Source organism: Quercus robur, chromosome 5, assembly GCF_932294415.1.
Source record: "Quercus robur chromosome 5, dhQueRobu3.1, whole genome shotgun sequence".
Taxonomy (NCBI): domain Eukaryota; kingdom Viridiplantae; phylum Streptophyta; class Magnoliopsida; order Fagales; family Fagaceae; genus Quercus; species Quercus robur.
The window spans coordinates 53,121,770-53,138,754 of NC_065538.1; the positions used below are offsets into that span (position 1 = coordinate 53,121,770).

Below are 16,985 nucleotides of genomic sequence, written 5' to 3' on the forward strand. Positions count from 1 at the left end.
CTTTTCCCAAATTCCTAATCATTGCTCTGAGTATTTTCTTCTCAACCTTTCTTTGTGATTCTTCTCTAAACTGATGTGTGGCTGAGCTTTCTACATTTTCTTTTAAGGTATTTCTTTCTGCTTCTTTTCTCTTTTCAGTGTAGATATAAACTATGGTGAATTTCTAATTTTCTCTCCCTTTTCTTTTGTGTTTGTTTTTGGGTCTCGAGGTTTTTAGGATTTATCTTTTTCCCTTGGTTTTCTAGTTTTTCCATGGTTAGTGGCTCTGAGGTCAGGATAGCTTGCCCCTCAATTTCTTTTCTTTTTGCGCATTTAAGGGGGTCTTTAGGGGTTTTCCCACACCTTGAGAATTTCGTTTTTGAGGGTAACAGTCTAAGCGTTGCATTGGCCAATTTGTTGCCTTTGCTTCGTCAATCAATTGATTGGTTTAAGAATTTGGTGAGGGAGTGGGAGATAATGTCTGAGGTTAGGTCTAGTGAACTCGAGACTGGGTTATTGACTAGCGGCGACCCAGTGGAGGGAGATACAGTCATCTCTACCCTTCGAGAAGTTAGGGCTTTTCACGCCCTTAAGGAGGTGTGTGGGCTGGATGCTGATACACTAGGTAGGTTTAAGGATAGGTTCCAATTCCCGGAGCGAGTTAGGGTTTGTCTGCCCAGTGAGGAGGATTGGGCCTGTCACTTCTTCCCTGGGAGGTATGCTTTTACGAGTCTACCTTCGTCTGTGGGTTGAGGTTTCTTGTCCATCCATTCCTCATGGAACTGTTAGACCATTTTGGTATTGCTCCTGGGCAACTTATGCCCAATTCATGGAGGATAGTGGTTAGCTGTATGGGGATATGGCTGGCTGCTATGGACAGAGGCATGTTTAAAGTAGACGAGCTCATCTACTTGTATCACTTGAAAGCTTCCAAGGAGCACAGGTACTATGAATTGGTGCCTTGGGAGAGGAGGACCAGGATCATCAAGGGTCTACCTTCGTCTTTCAGGTATTGGAAGTCCAGGTTTTTCTTTGTGTCCAGGGACGACTTTGAGACTTCCTCCGGCGGGGTTTGGGCGGATCTCCCAAGGTTGCTTCATCGGTGGGGAACCTCGACCTTAGGTGCATCATTATTTTCTCTCGTTGTTTGAGTTTTGTTGCATTTACTCTTACCGTCACTAACTCCTTCGTTCCTTGTTTTGCTCAGTTAAGAGACGACCCAAGCTTAAGAGCAAGTGGAGAAGGCAATTGAATACGCGAAGACGATTGAGGACTAGGACGATTTGGTGGACCCACGTACTCTCGCCTTTTATTGTCTTGGTCAAGAGCCTTCTGCCTTCGTCTTGTGCAACATTGATATTGAGGAAAAAAAGAGTAAGTGTTAGGTTCGTCAATATTGATTCTCTTGTATATACTTAGTTTTTTTTTTTTTTAACCAGTGTTTCCTCTTTGTAGAAATGACGACCAAGTTCAACAAGGACATGTATGTGAAGATGAGGTCAAAGAAGGATGAGCCATTGTCCAGAATCGGGAAGAGAACGGTGCGCGTCACAGGGAAGGGCCCCTCTATTACTCCAACTGTCTTCGTCACTCCCATTGTCTTTGGCACCGAGACGGTGAGGATGGCTTCTCCAGCCACTTCGGTTGAAGAGATCCCTACTCCCGCCTCAAAAAGGCAGCGCTTATTTGACAAAAAGAAGGAGAAGGTTGATTCTTGCTCATCTACCGTCTGGGATGACGAGAGACTGGTGGTGGAAAGGGCACACGGGGTCACGACTACTAAGGACTTGAAGGTATTTTCCAGCGAGCCCTTCAACGAGGTTGCAACTCGCCACGTCCACAAACTTGTCCAGGTAAAGTGCTCATGCAACTTTTAGTCTCTTTCTTTTTCTTTCTCATTGTAATGACGGCTTCAATTTTATTTTCAGGTGTTGGGGGAGAGTCTTTATATTACTTCTGAGTACTTCATTCAAGAGCCCAAGATGGAGGCTTTGGAGGCGGAGAATTCTACGCTGAAGAAGAAACTCATTGACTCTATTGACGAGGCCAACACATTAAAGGGAACAGTGAAGACCTTGAGTGATGACCTTAGAGCAGAGCGTCAGCTGACCCTGGAGAAAGATGAACAACTTCTGGGTGCCAAGGAGAAGCTCAAAACCATTGCTGCTAAGGCAGTTGAGGCTTTCCAGCAAACTGACGAGTACAACACAGTCCTCTTCAGTTGGTACTTCAAGGGTTTTGAGCTTCTGAGGAGGTACCATGTCAAACATCCCACCGGAGTGGATCTGGAGAACTTAGATTTGGAAGAGGTGGATAAGGAGATGGCGGTTGACAAAGCTGCTCAATCCTCGGCTCCAGAAGGTGATGCTCCTAAGAGTGCCCCCACCAGAGATGACGCCACCGCTGATGCTTGAACCTATCACTTACAAAAAAATTCTTTCTCTTTTTTATTTTATTATATATATATATATATATATTTTTTTTTTTTTAGGTGCCCGTTATGTTTTGGGCCTTTTGTAAGTCTAATTCCAGAACAATTTTTTTCTTTTTAATCTACTTTGAGAACAATATCTTTGGCTCAGTGTTTTTGGGCCTTTGGTTTAAATGTGAAAACAATGGTAACTGCCCATTGTTTTTGGGCTTAAATTAAATTAGCAATTGCATACTTACTTGCTTGTGATTTATGTTCTTGTAATTTTTCTTTCTGCGTCAATGCTTGGCAAAGAATTTTTAGTTGTGACCCTTCCTTTTCTTCGTTAACAATTTGTTTCCGTCAACGCGAGTTCTGTTACTTAGTTGATTCTCTGCGACTCATACCTTCTCAAGGGTTCTTGTCATGGGTTTTGGTGAACTGGTTGAGAGCTCAAATTTAGCCTGAGCCTTTTTCAAAAGATGCTCTCTCTTGAACAGGTTTGTTGCAAGGTTCTTGTCTTTTGGTTTTGTTAGTAACTTACATCCGTCTAGGCGGAATCTTGTTACTTAGTCATTTTGTCTTTTCTTTTTGTGACTTACACCTTTTTAGGGATCTTGTCATCCTTTCGGATTCGTCAATAACTTACATCCGTCTAGGCGGAATCTTGTTACTTAGCCATTTTTTCTTTTCTTCTTATGACTTACACCCTTTTAGGGATCTTGTCATTCTTTTGGCTTCGTCAGTAACTTACATCCGTTTAGGCAGAATCTTGATACTTAGCCATTTTTTCTTTTCTTCTTGTGACTTACACCCTTTTAGGGATCTTGTCATTCTTTTGGCTTTGTCAGTAACTTACATCCGTCTGGGCGGAATCTTGTTACTTAGCCAATTTTGGGCGACTTTCACATTACAAGATTTGCTCTAATTAAAACTTATTTCTGAATAGTTATTTTTATTGCTTTCGAGAATGAGTACAATTGTCTATTACATCTATTGGTGGTATTTCTTCAAATGCTCAATGTTCCATGGTCGCGGGAGCCTTTGCCCGTCTAGGGTCTCCAGGTGATAGCTGCCTTGTCTGGAGTAATGGACGACTCGGTCGGGTCCTTCCCATGTGGGGCCGAGCTTTCCTTAAGCAGAGTCTTTAGTTGTTGGGGTGACCTTGCGTAGGACGAGGTCTCCTACGTCAAGTCGTCTGAGCTTCACTCTCTTGTTATAGTACTCGGCCATAATCTGCTGGTACTTTGTCATTTTGTCGGAGGATTTCTCTCTCACTTCGTCTAGACAATCTAGGTTAACTCGTAGCTGGTCGTCATTATTATCCTCTTGGAACATCTCTCGCCTGATGCTGGTTATTCCTACCTCGACCGGGATTACTGCCTCGGTGCCATAGGTGAGTTTGAAGGGGGTTTCTCCTATTGGGGTTCTTGCAGTGGTCCTATACGCCCACAAGATGTTAGGCAATTCTTTCGGCCAGGCACCCTTTGCGTCATCTAATTTGGCCTTGATAATCTTGAGTAGTGTCTGATTCGTCACCTCCATCTGCCCGTTTTCCTGTGGATGTCCCGGGGATGAGAACTGGTTCTTAATCCCTAGGCCTGAACAAAAGTCCTTGAAGTTTTGGTTATCGAGCTGCTGCCCATTATCTGATATGATCGTCCATGGAATCCCGAACCTGTAAATTATGTTCTTCCACACGAAGTTCTGGATTCTGGCCTTAGTGATGGTTGCCAACGCCTTTACTTCAACCCACTTTGTGAAGTAATCAATGATGACTAGTAGGAATTTTACCTATCCTTTACCTTAAGGCAACGGGCCGATGATGTCGATTCCCCATTGTGCAAAGGGCCACGGGGAGGATATCGTCGTCAGTCTCTCTGCTGGAAGGCGTTGGACATTCCCAAACCTTTGGCACTTGTCGCACTTCTTGATGAGCTCCCTTGCATCTACCTGAATTGTGGGCCAGAAATAACCTGTTTTGATAATTTTGCTTACCAGTGATCTGGGGCCTACATGGTCTCCGCAAACTCCTTCATAGATCTCTTCTAGATTATATTTGGCTTCTTCTTCATCCACACACTTTAGGTAAGGCATGGAAAAGCCTCTCTTGTATAGCGTGTCATTCAAGATCGTGAACATGGCTACTCTCTTCTTGGCCTTCTTGGCCTCTTTGATGTCTTGAGGGAGGTGCCCATCCTGGAGAAAGGATATGATTGGTGTCATCCAGCTACCTATGCTCTGGACTGCAAATATGGAGATCTCCTCGATGCTAGGGCGTTTCTGGACTTCCATCACCAAGCCCATGCTCATCGCTCCTTCTTCCGACGATGCTAGCTTCGCGACTTCGTCCACTACCATGTTCTGGTTTCTGGGGATCTGCACAAATTCTACTTTATCGAATTCCCGAGTTAGATGCTTCGTCAGCATGAGGTATTTCTGCATTCTTTCCTCCTTTGCTTCATATTCTTCCTTAATCTGCCCTATCACCAGCTTTGAATCAATTTGGACTAGTAGGTTCTTAGCTCTGAGTGCCTTCTCGAGTCTCAATCCCGTTAGTATTCCTTTGTACTCGGCCTTGTTATTGATGGCCGGGAATTTCAGTTGAACTCCGTATTTGAGCACTTCTCCGTCAGGGGCGGTTATAACAACCCCTACTCTCCCCCTCTATTGGTGGTCTATACTGTCCACCGTTCTGTCTCACCAGTGAGGTTGTCCTCGTTTGGGAGGGTGAACTCGGCTATGAAGTCCGCTAGGGCTTATGCCTTAATGGTTGTCCTGGGGTGGTACTCAATGTCGAACTGGCTGAGTTCACTTGCCCACTGGACCATTCTCCTTGCTGCTTTAGGCTTGTTCATGGACTTCTTGATGGGTTGATCTGTCATCACTAGGATAGGGTTCACCTGAAAGTATGGTCGTAGTTTGCGCGAGGCAACTATTAACGCAAATGCAATCTTCTCGATCCTTGGGTACTTGGCCTCAGAACCTTGGAAAGCTTGATTGACGTAGTAAACTGGGAGTTGCATCTTGCCCTCTTCTCGAATCAGGGCTGCACTCACGGCCGTGGCTGATATTGCCAGATACAAATATAAGTTTTCCCCTTCCTTGGATGGACTCAAGAGGGGTGGATTGCTTAGGTAACATTTAAGTTCCTGAAACGCTGCCTCGCATTCTTCATTCCAAGCGAAAGCTTGCTTCAATGTCTTGAAGAAGGGTAAGCACTTGTCCGTTGCCTTAGAGACGAACTTATTGAGTGCCACATTCCTTCCTACGAGTTTCTGGGCTTCTTTGACGGTCTTGGGCGATGTCATGTTGAGTATGGACTGTACTTTCTCCAGGTTTGCTTCTATCCCCCTTTGGGACACCATGAATCCCAAGAACTTCCCCGAGGCTACACCGAAGGCGCACTTGCTAGGGTTCAACTTCCTCTAGTATTGTCTGAGGGTGGCAAACGTCTTCTTCAGGTCATCCAGATGGGCAAGTTCTTCTCTACTCTTAACGAGCATGTCATCCACGTACACCTCCATATTCTTGCCAATCTGCTTGCTGAACATCTTGATCACTAACCTCTAGTAGGTTGCTCCTGCATTCTTCATCCCGAAGGGCATCACCTTATAGCAATAGAGCCCTTGACTTGTGATGAAAGCAGTTTTTTCTAGATCTTCTTCAGCCATTTTTATCTGGTTGTACCCTGAGAAAGCATCCATGAACGTCAGCAACTTATGCCCGGCCGTAGAATCCACCAGCTGGTCTATCCTTGGTAAAGGGAAACTATCATTCAGGCAAGCTTTGTTCAGGTTCGTGAAATCCACGCACATTCTCCATTTCCCATTTGCTTTCTTCATTAGTACGATGTTGGCGAGCCAATCAGAGTAGTAAACCTCCTAGATAAAGCTTGCTGACAACAGTTTGTTAACCTCATCTGTAATTGCTTGGTTTCATTCTGGGGCGAAGACTCTTTGTCTTTGCTAGACGAGCTTTTTCTCTGGGTCCAAGTTTAGCTTATATTGGATGACTTTTGGGGATATGCCTGGCATGTCCTCGTGACTCCATGCGAAGACGTCCAGGTTTTCTTTGAGGAATTGGCCGAGCCTTACCCTCATCTCGGGTCTTAGTGTCATCCTGGTTGCTTTTCCTTTGACCAGTTCCACTGTCTCTAGGGCTTCCACTTTTTCTTCTTCTTTCTCCTCGATCATTCATGTATGGTTCTCCTTTGCAGCCAACACGGCCTGATATCATTCCTTGGCTAAGACCTGATCTCCTTTTACCTTGTTGACACCGTTCTCAGTTGTGAACTTTACCTTTAAGCAATAGGTGGACGTGACTGACTTCCATCGGTTGAGCGTGGGCCTCCCAATAATCACATTGTTAGATGAGGGGCAGTCTACCACCAAGAAGTCTAACTAACGGGTTGACTGCCTCGAGTAGGTCCCCACTGTTACTGTCAACGTCACTATACCCTTGGGATATACTCTGTCCCCATTGAAATTGACGAGGGGGGAGTCAAATGGGCGTAGTCTTCCTGGATCTAACTTCAGCTGCTGGAAAGCGGGAAGGTAGATGATGTATGCGGAGCTTCCATTGTCTACGAGGATTCTCTTGGTATTGAATCCTTCTATCATGAGCATTATGACTAAAAGATCATTATAAGGCTGCTTCACTCCCCTTGCATCTTCTTAGTTGAAAGACATGTCCTGGTTCGTCCCTCTCTGCTTAAATGGGGGTATCATGTGGACGCTGTTCACCTGCCTCAACATGCTTTCCTGAAGGATCTGAATGACCCGCCTGTGAATGGCCCTCCTGCGATTGTCTTTATCTCCACGATCACATTCTGTGGAGGATGGGACGTGTTACCTTCGTCTCTGGGTGAGGACTCGCGCTAGTCTTTGTTACTGTCCCTGAACCTGCTAGACTCCCTTTTCTTCACATACTTTTGCAGTTTTCCTTTTCATATAAACTCCTCTATCTGCTCCTTTAGGTCCCGACAATCTTCTGTGTAGTGGCCATGATCCTTGTGAAACCGGCAGTACTTCTTCTTGTCACGGACATTAGGGGATGAATGTAATGGCCTTGGCCACTTGAGGTAGTGTTCATCCTTAATTTGCGTCAAAATTTTGTCAACAGTCATAACTAGAGGGGTGAATTTTACCATTTGAGGAGTTTTTTCGTCTTTCCTTTTGCCTCCGTCACTGGTCCGACAATCTGGATGCTCCTTTTTTTGTCCTCTACGATCGTCCTCCTTCCTTCCCTTGTCTCCCGGTTTTTCTACGTCCCTTATGGATACTAATGTATCTTCAGCATTCATGTACTTTTGTGCCTTCAGGAGCATCTCTGCCATCGTCTTAGGAGGATTCTTTGCGAGTGAAACCACGAACTCTCTGGACTTCAGCCCTGCCTTATAGGTCGTCAACTGTACTTTGTCATCAGTGTCATCTACCTCCAGGGTCTCTCGAGTAAAGCGTTTCACATACGATCGCAGGGTTTCCTTCTCCCCTTATTTAATAGTGAGTAAATGGTTCGCTGGCCTCTTAGGGCATTGTCCTCCGATGAAGTGGTGTAAAAAGGCGTTGCTCAACTGCTTGAAGCTGTCGATGGACGAAGTTGGCAACTTTGTGAACCACTTCCTTGCAGCTCCTTTGAGAGTGGTAGGGAAGGAACGACACAGTATTTCGTTAGGAGGCTGTTGGAGGCCCAGTGTCGTCTTGAATGTGTTGAGGTGGTCCTAGGGGTCCTTAAGTCCGTCAAACGGCTCAATCTGAGGCAACCGAAATTTTGACGGCACTGGGCATTCCAAGACTTTTGTAGTGAAGGGTGAGTCTGTTGCCCTAACCATTCTATCCAGGCTCCGGTCCGTTTTCTCCTTAATGGCATTTCTCAACTCGTCCATCTCCTTCCTCATCTCTCGAAGAAGATTTGAGTTCTGTTCATCTAGAGTAGTAGGCCCTCGGCGGTCACTTCTTCTATGGCTATCTCCCTCATCCTCTTGGTTGGCTCTGGACCGATTCTCCTCCTGTTGAAGCCGTAGTCTCATTTCCTGATTTTGCCTGGTGAGCTCTTCAACAGTGGCCGCAAGAGCCTAGACTTGCTGAGCTAAGGCTGCTGAATTCTGGTTGGACTCCATCTGAATATAGAAGTTGACAGAAACTACGTTTTCGAATCTGAGTACGAAAATGTCGTCCCTACAGACGGTGCCAAACTGATGAAGTGCAAATTCGTTAGTCGAAGCGAATGCGTCTAGATGGAGCCAAGCCCTCGTCTCTATAACAGTAGAAATGGTATGGTGGCTCCCTCAGAGTGGTCACCAATGTGATGCCTGCCACAATGCCTTCGATGCCAAAGTCAATACAAGGAAGCTCTAAAAAATAAAGTAATGTAGTGGAAAAACAACAAATATTTCTGAGTGTGTCTATGTACCTTATGTTGGTGCTAGGAGGGTGGTATATATACATTCTCGTAGCTCCTAGCCGTTGTGGCTGTTATGGTGGCTTTAATGCCTTTTTTGGTAACGCCTCATGGTCAATCATTTGAGCTTTGATGGCTCCCAACGATCTGTACAGTTGTCCTTGTAACCGTCCGAGGCATTTATTTGACTGCATTGAATGGCTTCTCTATCTTCGTCAGTAAGGTGGTCACTTCGTCGGAAGGACCTGTTTGATTCGTCTGTCAATCTACCTCATTGGTTAGGATGAGACCGTCCAGGTAAGTTATGTTCGTCAATCCTATCATTAATAATAAAAATTATATTATTTTAAACTATAACCGCAAATAGTTAAAGTATAGAACGTGTATCCTATTTCTGGAATTTGTATTTTTTTACCGTCACTTTTTAAATATTTTTCTTTTGTACTTAATTTAAAGAATTTGAAAGGCTATTATATAAATTTGTAAATTGTAAGTGGGATTAGAAATTTATAAACAATTTTAAATTTCTAAATTTATCCTTTGGGTTTGTCTTATTATTTAATCACTCTTTCAATTAAATAAATGTATTTTTAAAATTATAAAAAATTAAACAATCCAAAAAGGAAGAAAAAAAAATCTCCTTATTGTTCTCATTTAATTAAAAAGCAACATCAAGACTAATTTAGGTTTCAATTTAAACAGTTTGACTTCAGTTCCTTTAAAAATCCTAGCAATTTTTTTAATATCAAAGGAAATGCACAAGACATTAGCATATAAAATACTACTTTACATGGAACTTAAGTCCAAATAAGTAACATATAAACAAAGAAGCTTGTTTTGTCAATTCCCTTTGTTCCCCTATTAGATAAGAAGGGACACAAAAAAGTTTGATACAATATTCTTCTATATTTTTCTAAGTGTTTCACCACCATCATGTGTTTTTGTTTCCCTCCCAATTATATGATCAACGGGATCCGTTGATTAGTCTTTTTCGTTTTCTAATTGTACAACTTTTTAAAAAAAACATATTATTCTAGTTATAGTATAGAATAGTCTTGCTCTTTGATTTTTTATTTTATTCAGGAAAATTTTTTATTTATAAAAATAATTAGATATAAGAGTTTGACTTGAACATATAAAGTAAGATGCAAACTTTTCATTGAACATATAAAGCAAATTGCAACAATTTTTTTGGGCCAAATATTAGTTTTTTAGTGACATGCGGCAAGATGGGCCAGGCCTATAAGAGCATAGAGATCTATAAGGAAGCCCAGGTTTGCACCAACTCATTAAAAGGTGACATGAGAGAAACATGTGATAATTCAGGTAAAAAACACACTTGAGAAGCATATGATAGTTAATGAACAAGGTAACATTAGAACGAGGTTACCTTCACAGTTGCTCTCCCTGAGTTGGGAGGTTTCTCAAAATAAAATAAAAAAAAGGTTGCCTTCACAGTTAATGAAAGTTTACTAAGTATTATAAAAAAAATATGAAAGTTTACTAAGTGCTAACTCATGGGACACTTGGCAGAAAGAACGAAATAGAGAGAGACACGTGGCATCAAAGAAGAAAATAACTGTCATAGTCTCAAGATATAATTAGATCCGAATGGAGCCACGAACAACACTTACAAACTAGAGAATTTATTTTAAGAAAAAAAAGCACTTTTCAATGATCATTTTAGATTAGGTTATTAGGAGTTAGTCTCTTACTCCACTAGACTTGTAAGTTAATTATCATTTTATGCATGTAAGTTTATGTCACAGTATTTAACTATTTATATATGTGATTATTCTGAAGTTTGACTTGATCTTTACATTTTTGTGACAATTTGATCTGTATGAATGTTCATTTCGATACAATTTAGTGTTATTAGGATAGAATATTTTAATATCTTGTGATCTAACTTTAATTGAGATGATTTTTCTTAGCTTAATTTCAATCAAGATGGTTTATTTCGAGCTCTTTGATTTCGAGATGATGCAGTTTGACTTGGTCAATTTCAAGTAGGCATATAGTTTAACTTACTTTAGGAACTAAGGGAAACTGATAATTTTTCTGCATGCTTCAACAAATCAAACTCCACTAGTTTTTCCACTACAACTTGTTCAGATAGCTTGAGGGATGATCTCAAATGTGAGGGATGATCATGGTTGACTGTTGTTTTATGTGTAAGAAGAGTGGTGATCTTTAGTGTTTGGTGTGTGATGGCTAAATATGTGTATATGATGCTTGAAGGTCCAAGAAGGAAACCAAGCTCCTTCTGACATAGGGCTTGGAATTTAGTACCATTGTGCTCGTGGAGCCTGAGGGAGAGAAATAGAAGAACTTTCGAGGGACATGAATTATCAATTTTGAGGGTTAAATCAATATTTGTCAGCACCCTACTTCTTTGGCTTTTAGTAGATGCTGGTAAACCAAAAAATATTGCAGATGTCATAGACTCTGTAGTATTGTGCTCTTTTTTAAAAATATTAATACAAATTCTTACTACCAATCTAAAATAAATAAATATTTGAGAACAACAAACCAGATCAAGATCATTTCTTCTTCTTCTTCTTCTTCTTCTTCTTCTTCTCTCTCTCTCTCTCTCTCACATACACACACAACCAACCAGATTGTCTAATACACTCAATCCCAAACTGAGGAAAAGGAACCCAGAAGAAAAACATTTCATTGATGCTGTAAGGTTGAATTTAATCAACCATGTGTTGGCTTTATTCCATGACAAATTTGCTTGTAATATAGCACTTAGAAACCTTGTATTTAGGTGGGAATCATGTAAGGGTAGTGTGTGAGAGAGTGTGAAGAAATGCTCAAGACAGTGCAGTGAAGCAGAGACTCGCGACTAGGACTCGCGGGTGGCTCGCGGCTTGCAAGCCGCCAAAAGTTGCTCACGTGCAGAGCATGCAGGGGAGCTGAACAGTCACGCCACCTGGAGCACTACACGACAAAAATCCAGACTGGCCATTAAGTTAGCTCGCAACTTGAACTCGCGACTCAGTCAAGTCGCGAGATCAAGTCGCTAGCCAGCCCTGTTTTTGGAAAAACTGACTCTTCGTATTCCATTCTCACACCAGTATAAATACCCCTCATTCCCACAAGATATGGGTGGCTATTCAGAAAGAAAAACCCTAAGAGAGGTTTCTTCAAAACACCCACCCAATTAGAGAGAGCTACTGATTCTTAGAGAGAAATCTTTGTAGTCTCTTCTCATTCCCTCTCTCATTGTCATACCTATTGAGAGGAGATTTCTATCCAAACACTACCCACACCCATTCAGAGTGTTGAGTGTCTTTGGAGCTTTGGGAAGCATTGGAAGATGCCAAGGATGGCGGATGCTACGGTCTAGTAGCGGAATCCGGTAAGCTAGAAAAGAAAAAGGTTCGGTGCAACCTCGTTGGAGCAAGAAGCTTGGAGAGCTTAGGTACATCGGGTAGATTAGGCTTGGAGGGTCTATTGCTGTTCATGTATCCCAACTACATTTTCTAGTGGATTATTGACCGCTTGGAGGGCGGCGGAGAGGTTTTACGCCGAGGGCTTCGGTTTCCTCTTCGATAACACATCGTGTGTTGTCCTTGTGTTTGCATCTCTCTTCCCTTTATCTTTACCTTTTATTTTCTGCTGTGGATGTGATTTATAATTGGCTTAGATTGATTTCCAATTCTGTTTATAACTTATGTTCATTTTCCGCACACTAGTTGTTTGTCATAAAGCTTGAATTGGTTATTTTGTTTTTGGGGGTCTAAACGTTCAAGGGTGTTTATACACGTTTTTGAACTTTCAGATGCACAATCAAATCCCAGCAAATCAAACATGAAGAAATTCTAAGTTGGTTGTGGCTACAAAGAGCAGACCAGATTCTGATTTAACCACCAGCTTAATGAGTAAAATGAACTATAAGGTTTGAACTAAAATACATACATCATTTATCTTGTACTCTGGAAGTCCTTTTATTCTTGCATAAAGCTCAAGATGATCTCAAACAGACACAGTCAAAAATTCTAATAGAGCATCAAATTAGAGGCAATACCCAAAGGAAAAGGAATGAAATAAATCAATATATACATGCCAACGAGCAGCCCTGGGATTGGAACATATATCTTTGCCAAAAATAAAAGCAGTTCCATCAGTTGGGGATTCTTCTCCTGCGTGGCAAATATATGATCAAAAACAGTAACCTCACTAAATATTTCAAAATTCAGATACATGCTAATGTAATTAAAAACAGACAGAGATGCAGGTACTTAATTATTAATTATAGAAAAATCAGAACTCTTGACACTGGTAAAAGTTTCTAACATTAGCATGTTTTTATGAAGCTCATCAAGTTGGGGACCACATAAAACCTCAGGAATGTAAATACAAATAAAAGACAATCATACAAAACAGCTAGGTGGGAGAACAGACACTATATATTTGAGTTCTCAATTATCACAGAAATATAGTAATTTCTTATGAAGTTGACTCCTCCAAAAAATTAATTGAATTAGAAACCATTCATGGCAGCCTAAGATATACTTAAATGTTCCACAGATAGCCCATGTATCGTTACAGAATTTTTACATACCAGACAGCTTTGAAAGTGTTGTGGTTTTCCCAGCTCCATTTGATCCTAAAAATCCAAAACATTCTCCCGCTTGAACTGAGAAAGTCAGTGATTGTACTGCGACCTTAGTGCAGTGATGCATTCCTCCAGGATACACTGAAAAGTGGTATAATAGAATCATGAAAGGTTGTAGTATTGGCATTACAAAATTACACCTTAAGAACCGGTAATTTTTCTACCTTCTGAAGATTACGCAAGTAGATGATGGCATTATCAATTTAGCCTGAAAGTACCCTATTTCTTTCTGTTTTCACATCTATGTCTTCAGCAGGATCAAGAGCAACAGTTTTTGAGGAGGGTCTCAAGAGAGGTTCTAAAAAACCAAGTACCACACTAGAGAATTTTAATACTTCTCCACCACTCTTTGACTGTGACAGGAGTCAATTTGTGAGAAGGCAACAGTTCAAGGCCAATTGTTTAGAGGAAGTGACCAATGCTCTGCCACAGGTAAGAAAATTGAATGGAATCAAACGAAGTCCAATTTTAAAATTAATTTTCTTGTTCAATTTCAAAAGCATATTTAAAAAGAAATCATGTGGCCCTAATCTAATCAGCCGAGAATCCATAGCCGACCCCAAATTTTGGGACTAAGGTTTTGTTGTATTTAAAAAGAATACAAAAACAATAAGATTTCTACACCCATGCTTTAAATTTTCCACTGATACAGCAATACGTGGGCAGATTGAATTGCTACAAAGTGGCGTCTACAAACTAAGGGAAGTCCACGCAAATCCCAGCAACATAAAATTTTTTTATTGGTGAGTTACACGTGCACCCAATGGTTATTGAACCCATAACACCTTACCCTCCATGGCTCCACCCTTTCTTAATGAAGAAGTGGCATTTGAGCCAGAGTAACCACATAGCAGTTTTATTAAAATATTAAAACAAAAAAATACTTAATTTTGTCTCAATGCATCACATCAAATAAAGATTTATCAATTTCTGTGAAAATCTAGTTTCTAGATATCTAAACGACTCCAAGCAAGAAGTTGTTTTGCCACTTTATTACATGAACCAACTTATCATAATAAAATAGATTAGCAGAAATTGGCATTGTAACGTTGAAAAATCCACTCATTTAATTGAATTTCAGTTAAGAAAACTTTTGTACAAGTTGCATCAATATCAAACTTGAAGATCACGGTTATTGGGCAATCTGAAAACGGAATGTCTATATTATGCCTTTGTGGCATGAGAAAACTGGGAAGATGAGAAACCTTCTAGTCCTTACCAATTAGCCATAAAAAAACCAGACTAATAGACTCAGGTTAAGCTCCGGGATAAGAAATCCAATTTCGAGAGGATATTCACTTTTGTGATCTTATGAACATTTTTTGTGCGCTTAAAACAGAAGAAATTTTGTTTACACATCAACATGTATTGTCCTGCATATCCTGCATACCATGTGGCCAATTTACTGCATATGAATTTCAATTGATGGTTCCAGCTCTGACATAAAAATTTAGAGGAGCTAGTTTGTTATTAAACAATCAAATACTTCAATAGGAAAGTGGATGTTGCTCCTCAGCTTCATATGTAATTGGTACATTATCCGTGCATCGCACGGATAACTTACTAGTTGGTACAAAAGCATGGATGGTGATGAACATTCGCTGGACAATATTATCAAGAAAATAGTTGAAATTACCAAAATTACCTAATCTGAGTTGCTATCCTTTTTCACTTTAATTATTAGTTTTTTTCTCCCTATGGCGTCCTCTTTCTCTGATTAACGTTCTTTAGTTTGGCCATCAGTTAAAACATTTATAAGTAAAATAAAAAAACGTGGGACATTCCTACACAAACTAGGAAGTTAAATTCAAAAAAAAAAAAAAAAAAACTCTACTTAAACAAGGATATATTCATTTGGCCTTATAAAGCAAAGGTTCTTTGGCTTTCTTTGACTAATAATCAGTTATAGCCTTGTAGGCTATTGTTAAATGAAAGAGAAAAACTGCCTTGATTTGCTAATCGCTATGTATATTTATTGTTAAAGATATTAGGTTTATGTTAATGTAATGGCCCAAGAGGCCCAATATATTGTATGCCCATCTAAGCTAACCCTAGCTCTTATATATACCCCACTAGGGTTCATTGTAATAAAAAATTGAGAATTCAATAAAGATATAGCTCCTATGGTTTTATCCATGGATGTAGGCTGTCAGGCCAAACCTTTATTTTATTTTTTCTTTCTTTCTTGCTTCCATTTCTCTAAATTATCTTATTCTTGTTTTTCAACACTTATTTTCTTCTCTCTCAAAAAAAAAAAAAACACTTATTTTCTTCTTTCTCTTATTTGATGTCTTTCAATAACGTAAAAATAAAATCTTGTCTAATATTTTGCACAAGTATCTTCAAACTATTATAAATTTTGTCCTACTATACAACACACACTCATTTTTTTCATGTGCAATGCATGTGATCAAAAAGCTAATCAAGATATAAAATTGTAGACAAGCATACAGCAGAAAAGATCGAATAGAGCATATTGTAGGAAAGCTTTCATGCAGAACTGGGATAAAAAACGTACCTCAAGATCAAGATAACAAATGGAGGCACCAGTAACATTCCAATAAAAAACCCCATCACTTGATTTATCTTTCATCCCTTGCCGTAGCAGAGCTAGCGAAGCAAGCCCGTAAGCAAAAGCAAAACCCTGGAAATAATATGAAGTTCCGGAAAGATACATAACAAAACTAAGGAATAAGACGGTTATTATTAGGGTGAAGGCAGCTATATATAGAGGCACAGATATTTAGTTACCACATATAAGTAAAATTTTATCAAGTGAAATATAATATTAAATTCAGTGGTCTTGGCAGTATTGGAAAGATTTTACAGCAATACACTCATAGAAAAACTGGTTAGAAACTGCACACAATTCTGGAAGCAATCATATGCTTTTCTGACGGAATATGGCATTGTGGATGGTAACACATGTCTGACAGAATTGACAGCATGTAAGTCAATTTAAAAAGAAATTAAGCAAATTTTCAGTCATCAGTGAGTTCATTCTTCAAAAATGACATCCAGTAGACAAAATGTAGCTTTTAATCAAATTCTCCTTTTAAGAGCTTTCTTCCCCTCATTTGATAGACAGGTTTTACATGATGTCATTTTAAAGTAAATCTTGTCAGATAAACAGTAAGGTTGAGGGCTTCATCTTATGGAAGGGCTCTAGATAACACTTCTCTACACAAATAATGATGATGAAATCACACGGATTCCGACTTCAAGCACTAAATCAACTGTCTTAGTTAAGAGGAGTAATGGAAAAAACTGGTTCAAAATCACAATCAATTCCTTTTTCAAAGCCTGCTGGAGCTGTATGAGCCCTTCCTGTATGCCATAAATGACCTACATATAGGAAGAACCCTAGAACAAAATGAGAGGTAGCTAACCAACATCTAGGTTATATATATAAAGATTTTTTTTTTTTTTTTTTTTTTAATGTTTTCGTTGTATACATAACCTAAATGTTGGTTAGCTACCTCTCATTTTGTTCTAGGATTCTTCCTTCTCGTAGGTCATTTATGGCATATAGAAAGGGCTCATGTGGCTCCAACAGGATTTGAAAAA

At 40.1% G+C, this 16,985-nt stretch overlaps 1 protein-coding gene and 1 long non-coding RNA gene across 2 annotated transcripts; both read right to left on the reverse strand.

Annotated features, from left to right (window-relative positions):
- Positions 1-3,523: 3,523 nt before the first annotated feature.
- Positions 3,524-5,700, reverse strand: LOC126728350 (uncharacterized). Its single transcript, XM_050434193.1, has 3 exons — positions 5,155-5,700; positions 4,299-5,056; positions 3,524-4,067 (listed from the first exon to the last, which is right to left on the reverse strand). Exons 1-3 carry the CDS (start codon positions 5,698-5,700, stop codon positions 3,524-3,526), a joined length of 1,848 nt encoding a protein of 615 aa, XP_050290150.1.
- Positions 5,701-12,868: 7,168 nt separating this feature from the next.
- Positions 12,869-13,829, reverse strand: LOC126729114 (uncharacterized). The gene is made up of 3 exons (XR_007656511.1): positions 13,583-13,829; positions 13,365-13,499; positions 12,869-12,942 (listed from the first exon to the last, which is right to left on the reverse strand). It is a non-coding gene; the product is annotated as an uncharacterized LOC126729114 (long non-coding RNA).
- Positions 13,830-16,985: the final 3,156 nt, after the last annotated feature.